Genomic DNA, 13941 nt, shown 5'->3' with positions numbered 1-13941 from the left:
TTGTTTGCAGTTTTCTTCTGTATGGAATTGCCTTTATATTTTAAAATAACAAACTCCAGCAAACTCGTTGAAAAAAGTTCTCTCTCTATGAGAACATTTGACAGTATAATTAAAACCAATGAATGCCAAGTGAGCTTGTATTTTCCTCCATCACAAGTGCACATCTGTCACTTCACTTTATCTTCCCATCCAAGTCATTTGCTGTGTCCATTGTTATTGTGAAAGCCGTCTTCAACGGTTGTCATACTATTTACAGTATGTATAGCCTTTGCACTCACAAAGCAATTAAAGCCTTCCATTAAGTTGCCATTTTTCTTGCAGATCACTGAGTAAATATATCCTCTAATATCAGCCTTATTGCTAAAAATCAAAAAGTCAGGCACAATCCCATCTGGACTTACGTTTCAGTGAGATTAAAGACCTTCTGGGAATCCCCGCTCAAAATGCGATATCTGATCGGATCGTTCTCTCTGTCTATGGCCTAGAGGAAGAAAAAAGACAACAGGAGTCTGAAGGCCATATGCTGAAGGGTGCAAAACAGGACAGCTGAGCTAAAAGGATGCTGCACTGGAGTGAAAACAAGCATAGTGCAGGATGTGAAATGTCAGTAAAAAAAAAAAAAAATCTGCTGTCTAAAGTACAACATATACTGACACAGCAAAAGTCACACCGATGCCTTGTGTGAATTTGTGACTCACCTGCAGATTGAGCAGAATAGCTCCTATCCTCATAGCTTCACTGACTTCTAGGCTGTATGTCAGGAGAGGAAAGCGTGGTGGACTCTGATTGTTGGGTGGCAAAACCTCGATGTTGACTGTTGCGATGGAGCTCCTGGCAGAAATACAGACACCAACTGATTTTCAGCATTAGTTTCTATTTGACCAACTGTTGAGCTGTAATGACCTCTTGCCCATAGGGCAGTCAAATAGGTTAAATAAACACTGTATTTACTTTTTCTAAATACTTTGATTTCATTCTTAAAATGGATTCAACTTTTTTTAGTATACTCATTACTAATCAATGATAAAGCAAAACATTTTTTTTATTAATGTAATAAAATAAATACAATTTAATTTTATACTTGATTGAAATACTTTTTTCCAAACTTGCTAGGAATTTCTTACATTATTATTGGCAAAACTGCTCAAACTCAACTAGGTTGGATCAATTTTATTTTATTTTATTTTTTACTGTATTAGATTTAGATCCAGACTCTGGCTGCCTATACTGTGTTGTTGACTTGCTGGCCTTAGGGGATGAAATTGAGGCCCAATTATTCCTTGACCTGTGTGGCCATATCTAGGAAAACTGTTGGTGGTTCCAAACTTTTTCCATTTCATATTGACAGAGAATACCATGGCCCTGGGCAATTTCAATTTTTCATGTATCCTTCCTACATTTAATCCTATACACAATCTTGTCTCAGGTTTACAGTCATATCTCTGGATTGGTTTTGTCTCTCACATCAGGTGTCAGACTATATATAGATATGTGAATGTCTTATTTTAATTACAACAAATACAGTCAATTCAAACTCAAGACATAGTCAATCATCAGTTAACAAATTAGCTAAAGAAAGAGTTGAAAGCAACTCAAACACAATGTAATGACACATCAAAGTTCACTTGTATTGAGCCTTTACTGCAGAAATGTAGAAAAGGAGTTTTGGTTGCACTGTTTTTTCTTTGTGGTTGACAATCTTATAATAAAAAGTGCATTAAGTGTCAAGATCAAGGCTCTAATGATTGCTTAAATTCGTCCGCCTTCTTAGTTTTCATAGAAACATAAAAGTGTAACTGATTTTAATTGGGTTTTTTTTTCCCAACATGTCTTGTTGAACTGGTACTTAACTTTTACTTACTTTTACTAAGTAAAAGCCTAACTGTACTGAACATGAAGTCCTACGAGGAGTAATTTTGTCACCATGTTAACCCGTTGGTGAAATATCTCTATGACAACCTTTCTTTGACTTAGTGAAATCAAAACAGAAACACATTACAGCCTCTTTCACAACATTGTACAAATTGAGTGGCGCACTGAAACACTGAAATTCTTTCCCTTTGACAGCTCCAAGCACACATTTTAAAAAAAAAGAAAAGGAAAAACGGAAAGGAAAAAAAAAGTAGCTAGTCCAAATAATTATTTTTTCCATATTTCAGCCCCCAAAAAACTTTCTGGGTCATTTCAAGCCATGTTGTGAATTACAATGAGTTCATATTCAATTAGATAACACTGGCAAATCTGTTCATCCAGATGGCTTCCACTCTATGAAACTGCTTTTCATTCTGAAAAGAGAAACAAATCTGCCTTCTTTAAAGAAAACAAAGAAAAAGAAAAAAAAGTACAGAACATTAATCACAATAACAAAACGCTGCTTCCATCAATGTAGAACTCTTCAATGTTCAAATAAATCACCTTCTCTGGGTCTCTGGTGCATTGTCTGAGGCCCTGACAGTGAGTGTGTAAGATCGCCCGACAGTTAAAGTGACACCAGGTGCCACGGTGATGCGTCCAGTGCGATTACTGACGATGAAATCTCCTTGGGCGCCAGCCAGTATCTCATAGGTCACCAAACCATTCAGCCCTTCATCTGCATCTGATGCTGTCAGCTGAGAGAAATTAGGGAGATAAAAAAAAAGCTACATATTATACACACAGTGCCTTTACATTTTCCTTTTTTTCCCTTTGCTTTACACCTCCCAGAAATATGTTTACTAAACCAGTCAAGCAGAAAATATTTCTCAGTGGGTGGGGATTGTGGGTTAGGACCTGTTTAGCAAATAAGTTGCAGAGGTATTCCCAAATATAAATATATTTTTCTGGACAATATCATCTACATTATGCTTATTTTTTATTTTTATTTAACCTTTATCTGTACAAGTAGTCCCACTGAGACTAAATGTCTCACAGGAGACACCCGTTTCAGATGTTAAATGTTAAAATTATAACAATAAAAGAGAAATTGTCTATTGTTTACAGTACAGCCATATCAAAAAACAGTGATGATTTCACAAAATGATTTGTATGTGTTAAAGTCTGTGAAATGACAAATGCATAGATAAATTTACAGGGTCTGCATTTAAGTAAAATCAAATCTAAACAATTTTGGTTTGTTTAACTTAATGATGAGCAAAGTTGCAAACTAATTTCACTACTTTCAGCCTTTCATATAAAATATGGGGGGCTGTTGACAGACAGCTGACAGACATAGCTCTTTTGGCAAGTGTGATGGAAAAAAATGATACGTAAATATATCATTTATTTCATGCTCTCATATCAAACAAATTAAGGAACCACCCTTTCCTTCAAGGAAAATTATTTAGGACATCCCGCTGCTTGTAAATACGAGCCCTCATAGTGTAGTTGGCTTCATATCTTTAGGGCCTTGAAACTTTAATCCAAGTTACCATGACCTCCTTTTCCATGCTCCTGTCGTTGGAGTAAGAGCTGTAGCATCAAATAAGCAGCAGAATCCTCAGGGGGCTTCAGCTCTCATAAATGGCTTATAAAAATCGGTTAAGCGGTCATACCAGGCACTCTGTGACCCCTGGCCTCATTTCAGGGAGGGTGAAACGGCTGTTTTTTAAAACCGATTAAATTTGACCTTTTCAATGTCTGACATTTTTTTTCTCTTTTGAGGAGAGGCCGTGCTGAGAGGACAGATCAGCTAAAAGATGAAAGAATCATGCTCCGACTATCAAATGAGACAATAAAATGATAGAACTCTTACTCCTCTGTTGTAGCAAAATGAGGTTATGGTTCATGTTTTGAAGAAGTCCTCTCCTATGCCATAAGTTTGAGCGAGCTGTAATTATGACCTCTAGTTAGCTTTTGAAGTTAAGCGACCTTTAGCGTCCCTTTAAATAAGCGCATGTAAATTATGAGCTGGTGTTGTCACCTTCACTGGAATCACAGTAATTTCCACAGGCTAACTAAATATTGCCTGAGCACTCCCTAACCAAGCTGTTTTTGTTCCTACCCAGAATGAAGCAATGAATGAAAAATGTCCCTTTCAGTAATGCCTACACGAGTCTGCTCAACGTTTTCGTTTTCATGCACAGATGTTAGATTTGGTTATCTTAAGCATAACAGAAAAGAGGGAAGTATATCATGACCTTTAAAACCAGTGCACTAATGAAATCAAAAATGAACAATGTTCCTAATCCATAAAGATAATCAAAATGGACTAAACAAACAAGAAGAAAATTGTGTTTTATAAGCAAAATACGTAAGCGGGGGGGTTAATTCACGGTCATCACGAGTGCCTTCCACTACGAATGAACCAAGCTTGTGCACTGAAGATATAGATAAAAGCATTGTCTGTGACTTGTCTGACAGGACTACAGATGAGATGAAGGGCACTATTCCAGCACAATGCACTGGACTGTTGTGGTTATTTGTTTTGAGCATGAAAGAACGTGCATGAGAGGGATTCTGTGTGATGAGGAAAAAGATGGAGACGTAGCGTGGCGTGCTGGTGCAAGAGGAAAGAAGCAAAAGAATGATTGTTGGATTGATTACCTGTAGCACCGTCTCCCCCGGCTGCATGTTGGTGAAGACTTCAACACTGTAGGAGATCTCTCCAAATGTGGGGGTATTGTCATTGGCATCAATGACCAGGATGTTGACAGTTACTGGCCTGCTCTGCTGGACGCCATCTGATGCCACCATCTATAAACACAAGAAAGAGAAATACCTAATAAAGCTTCAGAAAATGTACACAAGTGAAGTCCATTTTCCTCAGATAAATCATAGATAATTGATTATTTTATTCAACCTTAGGCTTGCACTATTTGATAAGCATAAGTGTCAAATAACATTTTTACGACCTCAACACCAGTGCTTACAGTTTTCCTTTGTATATGTTCATTTTTCTTTCCCTTGACATTAGAAAAGTGCTTAGAGAAGAAAAGGGAGTGCTCGTCTGAAGCTGCCTAAAGGACAGATTGCAAACTGAACAAACCACATGTTTATTTGTCCCTGGCAGCTCTGATCTCCAGTACTTGGCGAGGTAGAAAGAAAATGGACTGAGCAGAACAACAAGTGCAGTGTAGGAGAGGGTAGATCTAAACAACAACTGTGGCAGCAGCAAGAAATACATGTTTTGACGCTTTGCACTAAGCGTCAAAATTGAAATGACAAATCCTGCTGGTTATACTGTATATCAGGAGATTGCTTTTAGTAGCAGCTAAACACTCACAGTGAAGGTGTTGAACAGAAACAAATGATAACATATAGAACCGTGCTTTTCCATCCTATCAAACTGTGTTTCTGTTCTTGAGCCAGAACTGAGATGCCAAGAAGTTTTAGGGAGACAAGAAGGAAAGCAGATTTGGATTTACTGAGACAATCCATACTTATACATACTTATATAAATGTGTAAGTACTGACTTATGTAAACCATGTCATGCCTGACTAATATGTTTACTATGAGAAGTGGATTAAACTGATTCCAACTGAGAGGACCCATTTCCGAATGCAGAGGCCAGTAAAATAGACAAAAAAACTTAATGGGTTGATTGAAAAAAACAAAACAAAAACAAACAAAAAAAAAACAAATTTAAATATATAAAAATAAGAATCCAAAAGGAAGAATGAGGACTAAGGTATGAAAATGAAGGGCAAATAACAACAAGAAAGACATGAATATATATTCTGTGTTGATTGTAAATGAGACACAGATGGGTTCCCAATAAAACTCATTGGAAATCTAACCTTCAAAGCAAGCAAACAAAAAGAAATAACTTAAAAAATTAATCAAATCTATCACAAAAGCTAAACATGAATAGAGCTTGTTTATTGCAAGGGAAACGAACTAGATAAACACACATTCATATAATACTTTACAAACATATGCACAAAAATGTTTTTTTCCTTAAAATCTTGGATACTATACCCTACATCTAGAGTACAGTTTAATATAGAGTAATAAGTTTGTTAAATAAATTATCCCTGAGAAATACAAACACACACACATTAGTCAAAGAAGTGAATCAATATGTTTTTCAAGGTTAGGTAGAAAGTTTTATAGATTCTGATAAACTCATATCCCAAAAAAGTTTAAAAAGTGATAGTTTTAGCTTGTAGTTCCAACTGTTCCAAGCTGGGAAAAATGTAAAGCCTGTTGTGAGATCAGCCTGAGACATATCTACAAAGCTGAAAACCAAATACTACATAAATATTTAGCATTATCAATTTCAAACACTATACAGGCAGACTCCTTCAATTTTGAGTGTTCAGATATTAAGGAGGAGGATCCTGATGGTAGGCAACAGTCCATTTGTTTCATCTTGGTTTCTCTTCCCAGGTCCCTGTTGGGGGCAGGGACTGGAACTGGATAATGAGAGGTCTGGAGTCATGTGTTCTTGGCTTGCACTATCCCCATTGCTGCTCAGAGACCCGCACTGGTGGCACTCTCCTTGTCCACATAATTTTGATAGCTATTCGCCCACTTCTTCAGAAGATCTGAGAGGCATGGTAATGCTGGAAGAACACTGTGTTCCTGCCTGCGGTCTCTTAGATGGTGCCAGGAGATACCAGCCATACGGTCCCTGTTGACTTGTTTCACAGAGCTTTGGCCTAATTTTTCAAACCCCCCAAAAATTAAGAATACCAATATCCCACTATGAACCTTTCACTAAAGTCCACAGGGATAGAAAACAGGGCTGTCCTGTGGTGCTCCTACTAGTCCATGACTACGTTTTCATCCTACGCCTTAGTCTGATCCAGAGGACTGGGTATAACCAACATTTCAAGGTATGTAGATGAATATTTACTATATAGCTCTGTCAATAATTAAGCTTTATGGCAGAAGTCAGAAAGTAAATCAAATTTTTTTCAAGAATCTTTCCCTAAAATAATGGGTTTTTTTTAAGTCTTATATAAGAGTGAGTTCCTTATTTGTGTTATCAGGCACAACATTATGTCGTACTATGAGGGAAGACAGGAGCAAGGTTAATATAGCAAAATCTTTCTTCTGAACCTACAGTAAGAACAAAGCATTGAACAAAAGCAGTGTCTCGTGTGAGCTCTGGCTCATAATGTCTTTTGCACAACTAACATTAGGCAACAATTTGTCCACCACAGAGGACAATCCCAGGGTAGGTTGCTGTCAAAACAGCATTTATCTCACTGGTTGTGTGATGCAATCACACAGGCCTAGAGGCCACAGCCGTCCTTCATACTTCACATCTGCCTTATTCTCACCAACAACTCCTCAGACAAATGGGTGGTGCAAATATCTGCACAGTAGAATATTGGGCATCTTTGTGCATGGAGTTCTATCAGTGCACTACATCTGAGTCCTTCTGACTCTGTTTTTAAGCATAATACACTGTGTTGACAAATCTGGCACCTTTCTGCATGTGTGAAGAGCTGTTCCTCTAATCTAATCTAATCATGGATTAGTCAGGTACATGGTGTGTAAAGTACTGCTGTCCTGCTGTAGCAGGTGTGTTGTCTAAATTTCATTCAGTTTTTTTCCACATCACAGGCCTGACTTATCCAAATGACAGCTTATACAGGGGTTAGCTAAGATGAAACAAGATTTATTAAGCGGTCTAAACCCAGATTCTGTTGTGGCAGACCACCAAACCAAGAAGGTACTGGATGCATTTTATGACCCCAGACAGCCAGAAGAAGGGACATTATGGTACCTCTTATTAGAAATTCAATTCAATTCAAAGACACATTCCTGCCATACTGAATGTCTGAACTCATTAACAATTTAACAATTACAATACCACATAGAACAATAGTAGACAAAACTCTTAGCACCCTGTCACCTAAACTAAAATGTGTGTAACATGCATACTGTCCAGGTGGCAATAAAAACTCCTCACGCATTCAAAAGCCACAATCTAACATGTTAATGTAACAGCTCAGACATGTTGCCACGTGATAAACCTTTGGATCAACAAAGACTAGACAAAGAAAAGTTAAAAAGACTTTTCCTTGAAGCACAAACCTCGCTTTCATTCTAAAGACTGAATTAAATCTTACTTCAAGTAAAAAAAAGTTGCCAACAAAAAAAAAAAAAAAAAGGTTGACTTTTAGTGATTTTCTTTCATGGACCTTCCTATCAGTGTTTTACAGACACAGGTGGACACTTCCATTCACCCCCCTCCTCTATTTCAGTCTTCTTATTTTCCCACTGTTTGTGTTCCTTGGATATATTCATTGTACCTCGATCAGCTCTTAAATACAAACTTGTAATATTTACACATATATATTTAATTTTTTTAATCTATTTTTTATAAGGCACCCAGACACAATAGTGACAACATCACAGTAGTGGTTAGCAGTGTATCTGTATAGTTAATTTTATTTATATAGTGCCAAATCACAACAAAGGTCGCCTCAGTGCACTTTAAACTTATAGTAGTCTTAATTTCATGATATGAATACTTCATGTACCACTCTACTATATCAGTGAGCAGATAAAAACAGTTTTTCAGGAGGCTTAAGTGAATTATATCTTTGGACATTCAATGTACTGAATAGTGTACTGAGAGGAGACTTGTATTAACTTCATTTGTGAAACATAGAGCTTTAATTAACTACACCACTGAAATGCATGCTGGGTAATGCTAGCTAGCCAAGCAGATCTAATGCTACCCGAGTAAAGACTGATAGAGGATGGAAAAAAAAAAAGAGACCAAAGATGGTCCAGAATATTTTGCTGCCAAAAGATGAGCTGTGTTTTCTAACCACAGAATCATTTGTGCCACAAACTTTAGAAAAATAAGTCCAAATGGAGTTCGTGATAAAGTTGCACTTCAAAGCTCTGCTGTGGAAACATTAACACCAGTGAACCATACACTAAGTCTGCAGCAGAAAAACATGGCATTAAGCAAAACTGAAAAGCATAACAAGCAGCCTGTTAGGTACTGATCTTACATTAAAGTTTGTATTTTATATAGTCCTGACAGAAAAACAAATATAAGCCATTATAAATCTAAAATGAAATAACCACTTATGGAAATTATTACTATTAGTAATAATACTACAATTCATAAAGTGAAAAAGAAAAAAATATAAACAAAAGAAAACAAACCAAAAAAAACAAACAAACCCCAAAACCCAGTGTGATACAAAGTTTTATTCGTACCATCCAGCATCACATCATATTATCTAAATTTAGCTCTAACAAGCCACTAGCATCTAATGCTTCCCTGAACCTCATCTATGTGGTAGTCGACATGGCAAGTCATGGCTCAAGTAGCTGGAGCCTCGAAGACTGGTTGGGCTGTCGACTTACCCCGTGGGTGTAGTGAACATGCTTGCCTTCTACTGACTCACACAGCCCTAGACTTAACGTGTGCTGCAGGTGTAACGAGTAAAAAGACAAACTGTGGTGCACACACGCTGCCAGTAGCCAGTGGCACATCCTACCTTTTTAATATAGCAAAGCAGTAGAAAAGGTGTGTCCATTAGGGTTACAGCAGCATCACTGTGCTGCAGAATTTCTTTTATTTGATATAGTTTATTATTATATTATTTAGAGTTTGGACAATTCTTACAAGCTTAATGTGCTGTCATTTTTCTCGTAATTTTTTTTAAGTAGTCTAATTCTCCAGACTTCTTCAAGGATATCCTAAAGTTCTTCTTTGGTGTTGGCTGCCTTTTGTTTTATTTTCAGTTTCAATAATGTCGAGGTCCAAGCTCTGGAGAGGCCAAGCCATGACTGACGATGTTCCACTGTGTGTTTTTCTATCCAGGTATGCTTTTACTGCATTGGCAATGTGTTTGGGATCATTGTCATGCTGAAAAATGAAGCTGTTGCCAGTCAGGTGCTTTTGGCATTGCACAATGGATGAAAATCCAACAATACTTTTCTGCATTCATAATTCCATCAATTTTGAAAAAAATCCCCAATGCCACTGTCTGAAATGCAGCTCACAACTGTGACAGAGTCTCCCCCGTCTTTTATAGATAGCTGCAGACACTCGCTGCTGATATTTTCCATACATTTTGATAACAATGAACAAAAAATTTGAAATTTGGATTTGTCACTCCATAAGACTAGTGGCCTCTGATTTTCAGTCCACTTCATGTGTTCTCCTCTGTTTTCTGTCTTTAAGAATGCCTTCTTGACAGCCACCCTTCCACTAAGACCATTTCTGATGAGGCTTCGGCAAACAGTGAAGGGCCAGAAGTATCACTCAGGTCATGTGTCAGGTCTTTGCTGAATTTGTTCCTATTTTTCAAAGACATGACTTTCAGATACTACTCATCTGCTGTGGATAGTTTTTATGCCTGCCACTTCTCTTATCCTCCACTTGTCCAGTGCTCTTAAATTTTTAAGGGCACACTGCACACCATGCCGAGTTTCTGACTAATGGTCCTTCAGGAACTTTTTCATTCAAAAATAAACGTTTATGTCTGTCAAATGGTGTCACCTTTACTATATTTCATAGATTCAAGAGAAGAAATGGGAACTTGAAGCGTTTTTGTGAGATGCTACTAGTAACAAAGTGGTTAAACATGCAATTTAAAATACATTTTTATTAAGTTGTCTGTTATATGTAGATATTTTTTAAAAAATTATCTCTTTAAGTATTTTATTTTTGTTTTTAAATTACTGAGTGATTTATTGTCAAAATGGTCTAAAAATGGTCAGGTATAAGGACTTGGACTGAAAAAGACCGAAAAGCAGCCAATGTTAAAATAAAAACTTTCAAAAGACCCTCAGAAAGCCTGGAGAACTACTGCTCAAGACCACTAAAAATACCAGCACCTGCCTGTGCAGTAGATGAACCTATGGTATAAATGTGAAAATCCTAGGTGATTTTCAGAAACCCTGACCTCTGACCTTGAGCTGGAGATCAATGGGACTCAAACTTGTCTGAGATTTCAGTGGCAGCACCTATGGTATGAGTTTGAAAATTCCAGGTGATTTCTTGAGTTATCCCATCATAAGATTTTCTGAAAACTTGGCCACTGTCCTTGAGGTCAGAGATCACTGAGATTTGAATTACTGCATTAACAAACTTGGGTGTCTACGCCTGCTGGCCTGCATGTGATGACAGTACCCCATCAGCCTTTGATGGCTGAGGGATAAAAAGTCCAAGAAAGTCTGGCTCCTTAGAAGCAAAACATAATGAAAAGATTGGTGGTTCAAGACATTTGCACGGTACTGAATATTGTAATAACAGTACAACATAGCGCCCCGATAATCAGTGACATACATTATGATGTAATAAAAAAATCAATTAAAAAAATCAAATAGAAAATGAATAAATGAAACTCACTAAAAAATATATCTCTAGAATTTATTCAAAACCTTTATAGCATTTAATGTGCAACTTGTCTGTTCAAGTGAAGAGACATGAAGAGGACGTTACCAAAAGATAGCAGAACAACTGCTTCTAATGATCCGAGAAGGGAATTTCTCTCTTTTACATGTGATACTGAATAAAGACCTTTCTACAAAGCTGTGCCAAGCATGGCTATCTAAAAAACGCAACACAATCAACCCACAACTGACAGCTTCTCAGCTTCTCTGTAAAGTGTTGTCAGAATGGATCTTGAGCTCAAAAGCATTCTTAGCACTTACCAGCTTTTAAGCTTCTCATACTCCAAACCAGAGAGAAACCAAAGAGGATAAATAAAGCTGAGCACACATAGCACAAAAGGGTCAACAACGCACACACATAATAAATAAAACATTCCTTCATATACCGCTGGTGCTGATGTCCAAAGCACTTTCACCAACTCAACCAAATCCAGCACTACACCAAAATCAACAGCACACAAAATCATCCGAGTTCAAACTTCTGCGGTCCCCGGGGAAACATTTCCAGCAAGCTTGCTGTAGTATCACTGCTGGTTTGCTAATACCCCTGGATAAACAAGTTGCTACCTCTCTAAGCCAAAACAGTTAAAATTGGTGAACCAGACTGCTAATGTGAAATTAATAACAATGAAAACATCAGATAAAACATAGCTGTGGAGCTCAGTGAGACTGAACCATTTCATATGATATACAAATTACAGGGTTCCAATAAATTCGAATGACTTGTATTGTGAGTCAAAGTCAAAAAGAAGAAAAGAAGAAACAAGAAAGCCAACATGGACAGTGCAAACAATATTTTGATTATGATCTGAGAGCTGTTTTTACAGTTTTAGGAAGTGGTGTGCAATGCAAGAAGGCCGAGAAAGACAAGAAAATAATTCAAACACAAGTAACTTAAGGAGCTTATTCATATACCATATACATGACTACATTCAAGAGTAACAGAGAAATCTATAGCAAATAAAGAAGAACAAAGGGAATAGAGAAATAGCAAGACGAGAACTATTACAGTTCTAGTACAATTTAACTTTTGGTGAAATACTAATTATTAATGGGCAGATCATTACTTAATAACAGGATAATTCCCCATGTATAGTTAATAACACTAAGCACACAAAAGAATAAAGATAAAATACGAATGAATCATCAGTTTTCATGGCTATTTTCAAGTTTCAGAGTACAAGTCTCTATTGGAGTTTTCTGTATTTGCAGGATGTTTTTCTTGCTTCATGGATGATGTTAACCTGATCAATAAGCTACTTGATTTTGTTTCTGATTTATCTGGGATTTGCCACCCCTCCAATGTTTCTCACATTACAGTTTCTGTGTATAGTATTACAATCTATGCATTGTTACATAACATTAAAATAAACATGCACCACAAATCTTACTGAGCATACAAAACTGATATGCCTCTGGTTCACTGTTGGATGGAAATGTATAAGTGGACAAACTGCCTCACTTCACTGCTATTGGTCCACTAATAAAGGTCATATTGCTCTGGAAGTGTCAGGTCAGCTTTGTATCTCCAAGTGCCTCTTGGTACATGGCTAATCTTGAACTTCTATTTAAATACACAAAATGGAAGATGTGGGTCACAGTGCTCGAGTGCAGTTGTGCAGATAGCTACACTGAGTTGTGGGCCTACCGTGAAAGTATAGACCATCTGCTTCTCCCGGTCCACAGGTTTGAGGAGCCTCAGGTAGCGGATTATCCCAGTTGGGGTCAGGCTGAAGATCATGGTGTAGTCATCCAGGGTAATCGTCACCATGGGGTCTTTTGTCTTCCGAAAGAAAGATATACAAAAAAAGAAACATGTTGCCATGGTGACTTGACTGTTTCATAATTTATTTTTCCAAGGCCGCAGCTGTGGGGCTGAGAAACCTATCAAATGGTACATTTTGATCTGCCAAAGAGTTGGAAAAAGTAATCTGTTGGCAGGTCACCCATCTTTCTAGAGAAAATAGAAGGCAATGAGCCATAAACCAATGTCTTTTTAACATGAATGAAACACTCAAAGAACCCCACATCTCTATGAATGTGACTGTATCAAGAAAGCAATAGAAAGGCGTCTTTACTAATTACTACACCTGTTCCTTTAGGGGGAAAAAATTAAGCAGGCAGGATATGGGGTTTTCAGCTTTTGGTTTAAGGTTTCCAGATGAAAACAAAAAGCTTGAGAATCATTTTGAAAAAGAGTCATTTTGATAACGATGCGCCATCACTGCTGTGTTAATACAACTGTGGTCCACTGCTGCAAGTCGGCTTCGATTCACATCCATCAATGAGTCCTCTTAAGAGAGTTTGGTAAACATCGGGACTGGGTGGCTTATTGATTTTGTTATCTCTGTTTCCACTTAGATGTGTTAATCTTCTGCAAAGACTTGCTATGTATTGAAAGATGAACTAAAGGTAGTAATCATTTGTTTTAGCTGCGTGTCACTGTGCGAGTCTAACAGTGCAGTGAGTGAGTTAGTGTTCTCCACTGAGGTGGATGCACACACGCACGCACACTTTGTAAGCTGTCAAAGAAATGGTTAACACCCCACACGGAAGAATCAATTTGTAAAGTTTTGATTTTAGAAATGTAGAAACAGCAATCTGCACATTAAAAAAAACACTCCAATCAAAGCAAAACACTCCAA

General features: G+C 37.4%; 1 protein-coding gene across 1 annotated transcript in view; it reads right to left on the bottom strand.

The window, feature by feature from the left end:
- The window catches only part of LOC146375020 (protocadherin-15-like), a 163947-nt gene that overhangs the window by 79446 nt on the left and 70560 nt on the right, over positions 1-13941 (bottom strand). The window contains exons 13-17 of the mRNA XM_084949255.1: positions 12945-13079; positions 4522-4671; positions 2416-2609; positions 699-831; positions 402-481 (exon numbers count right to left, since the gene is read on the bottom strand). Of these exons, the coding sequence (XP_084805381.1) occupies positions 402-481; positions 699-831; positions 2416-2609; positions 4522-4671; positions 12945-13079 (692 nt within the window). The remainder of the gene's footprint in view (positions 1-401; positions 482-698; positions 832-2415; positions 2610-4521; positions 4672-12944; positions 13080-13941) is intronic.

Source organism: Perissodus microlepis, chromosome 13, assembly GCF_051167445.1.
Source record: "Perissodus microlepis isolate ML-2025 ecotype Zambia chromosome 13, ASM5116744v1, whole genome shotgun sequence".
NCBI classification, from domain to species: Eukaryota; Metazoa; Chordata; class Actinopteri; order Cichliformes; family Cichlidae; genus Perissodus; species Perissodus microlepis.
This window is presented reverse-complemented; position numbering and strand designations above follow the sequence as displayed.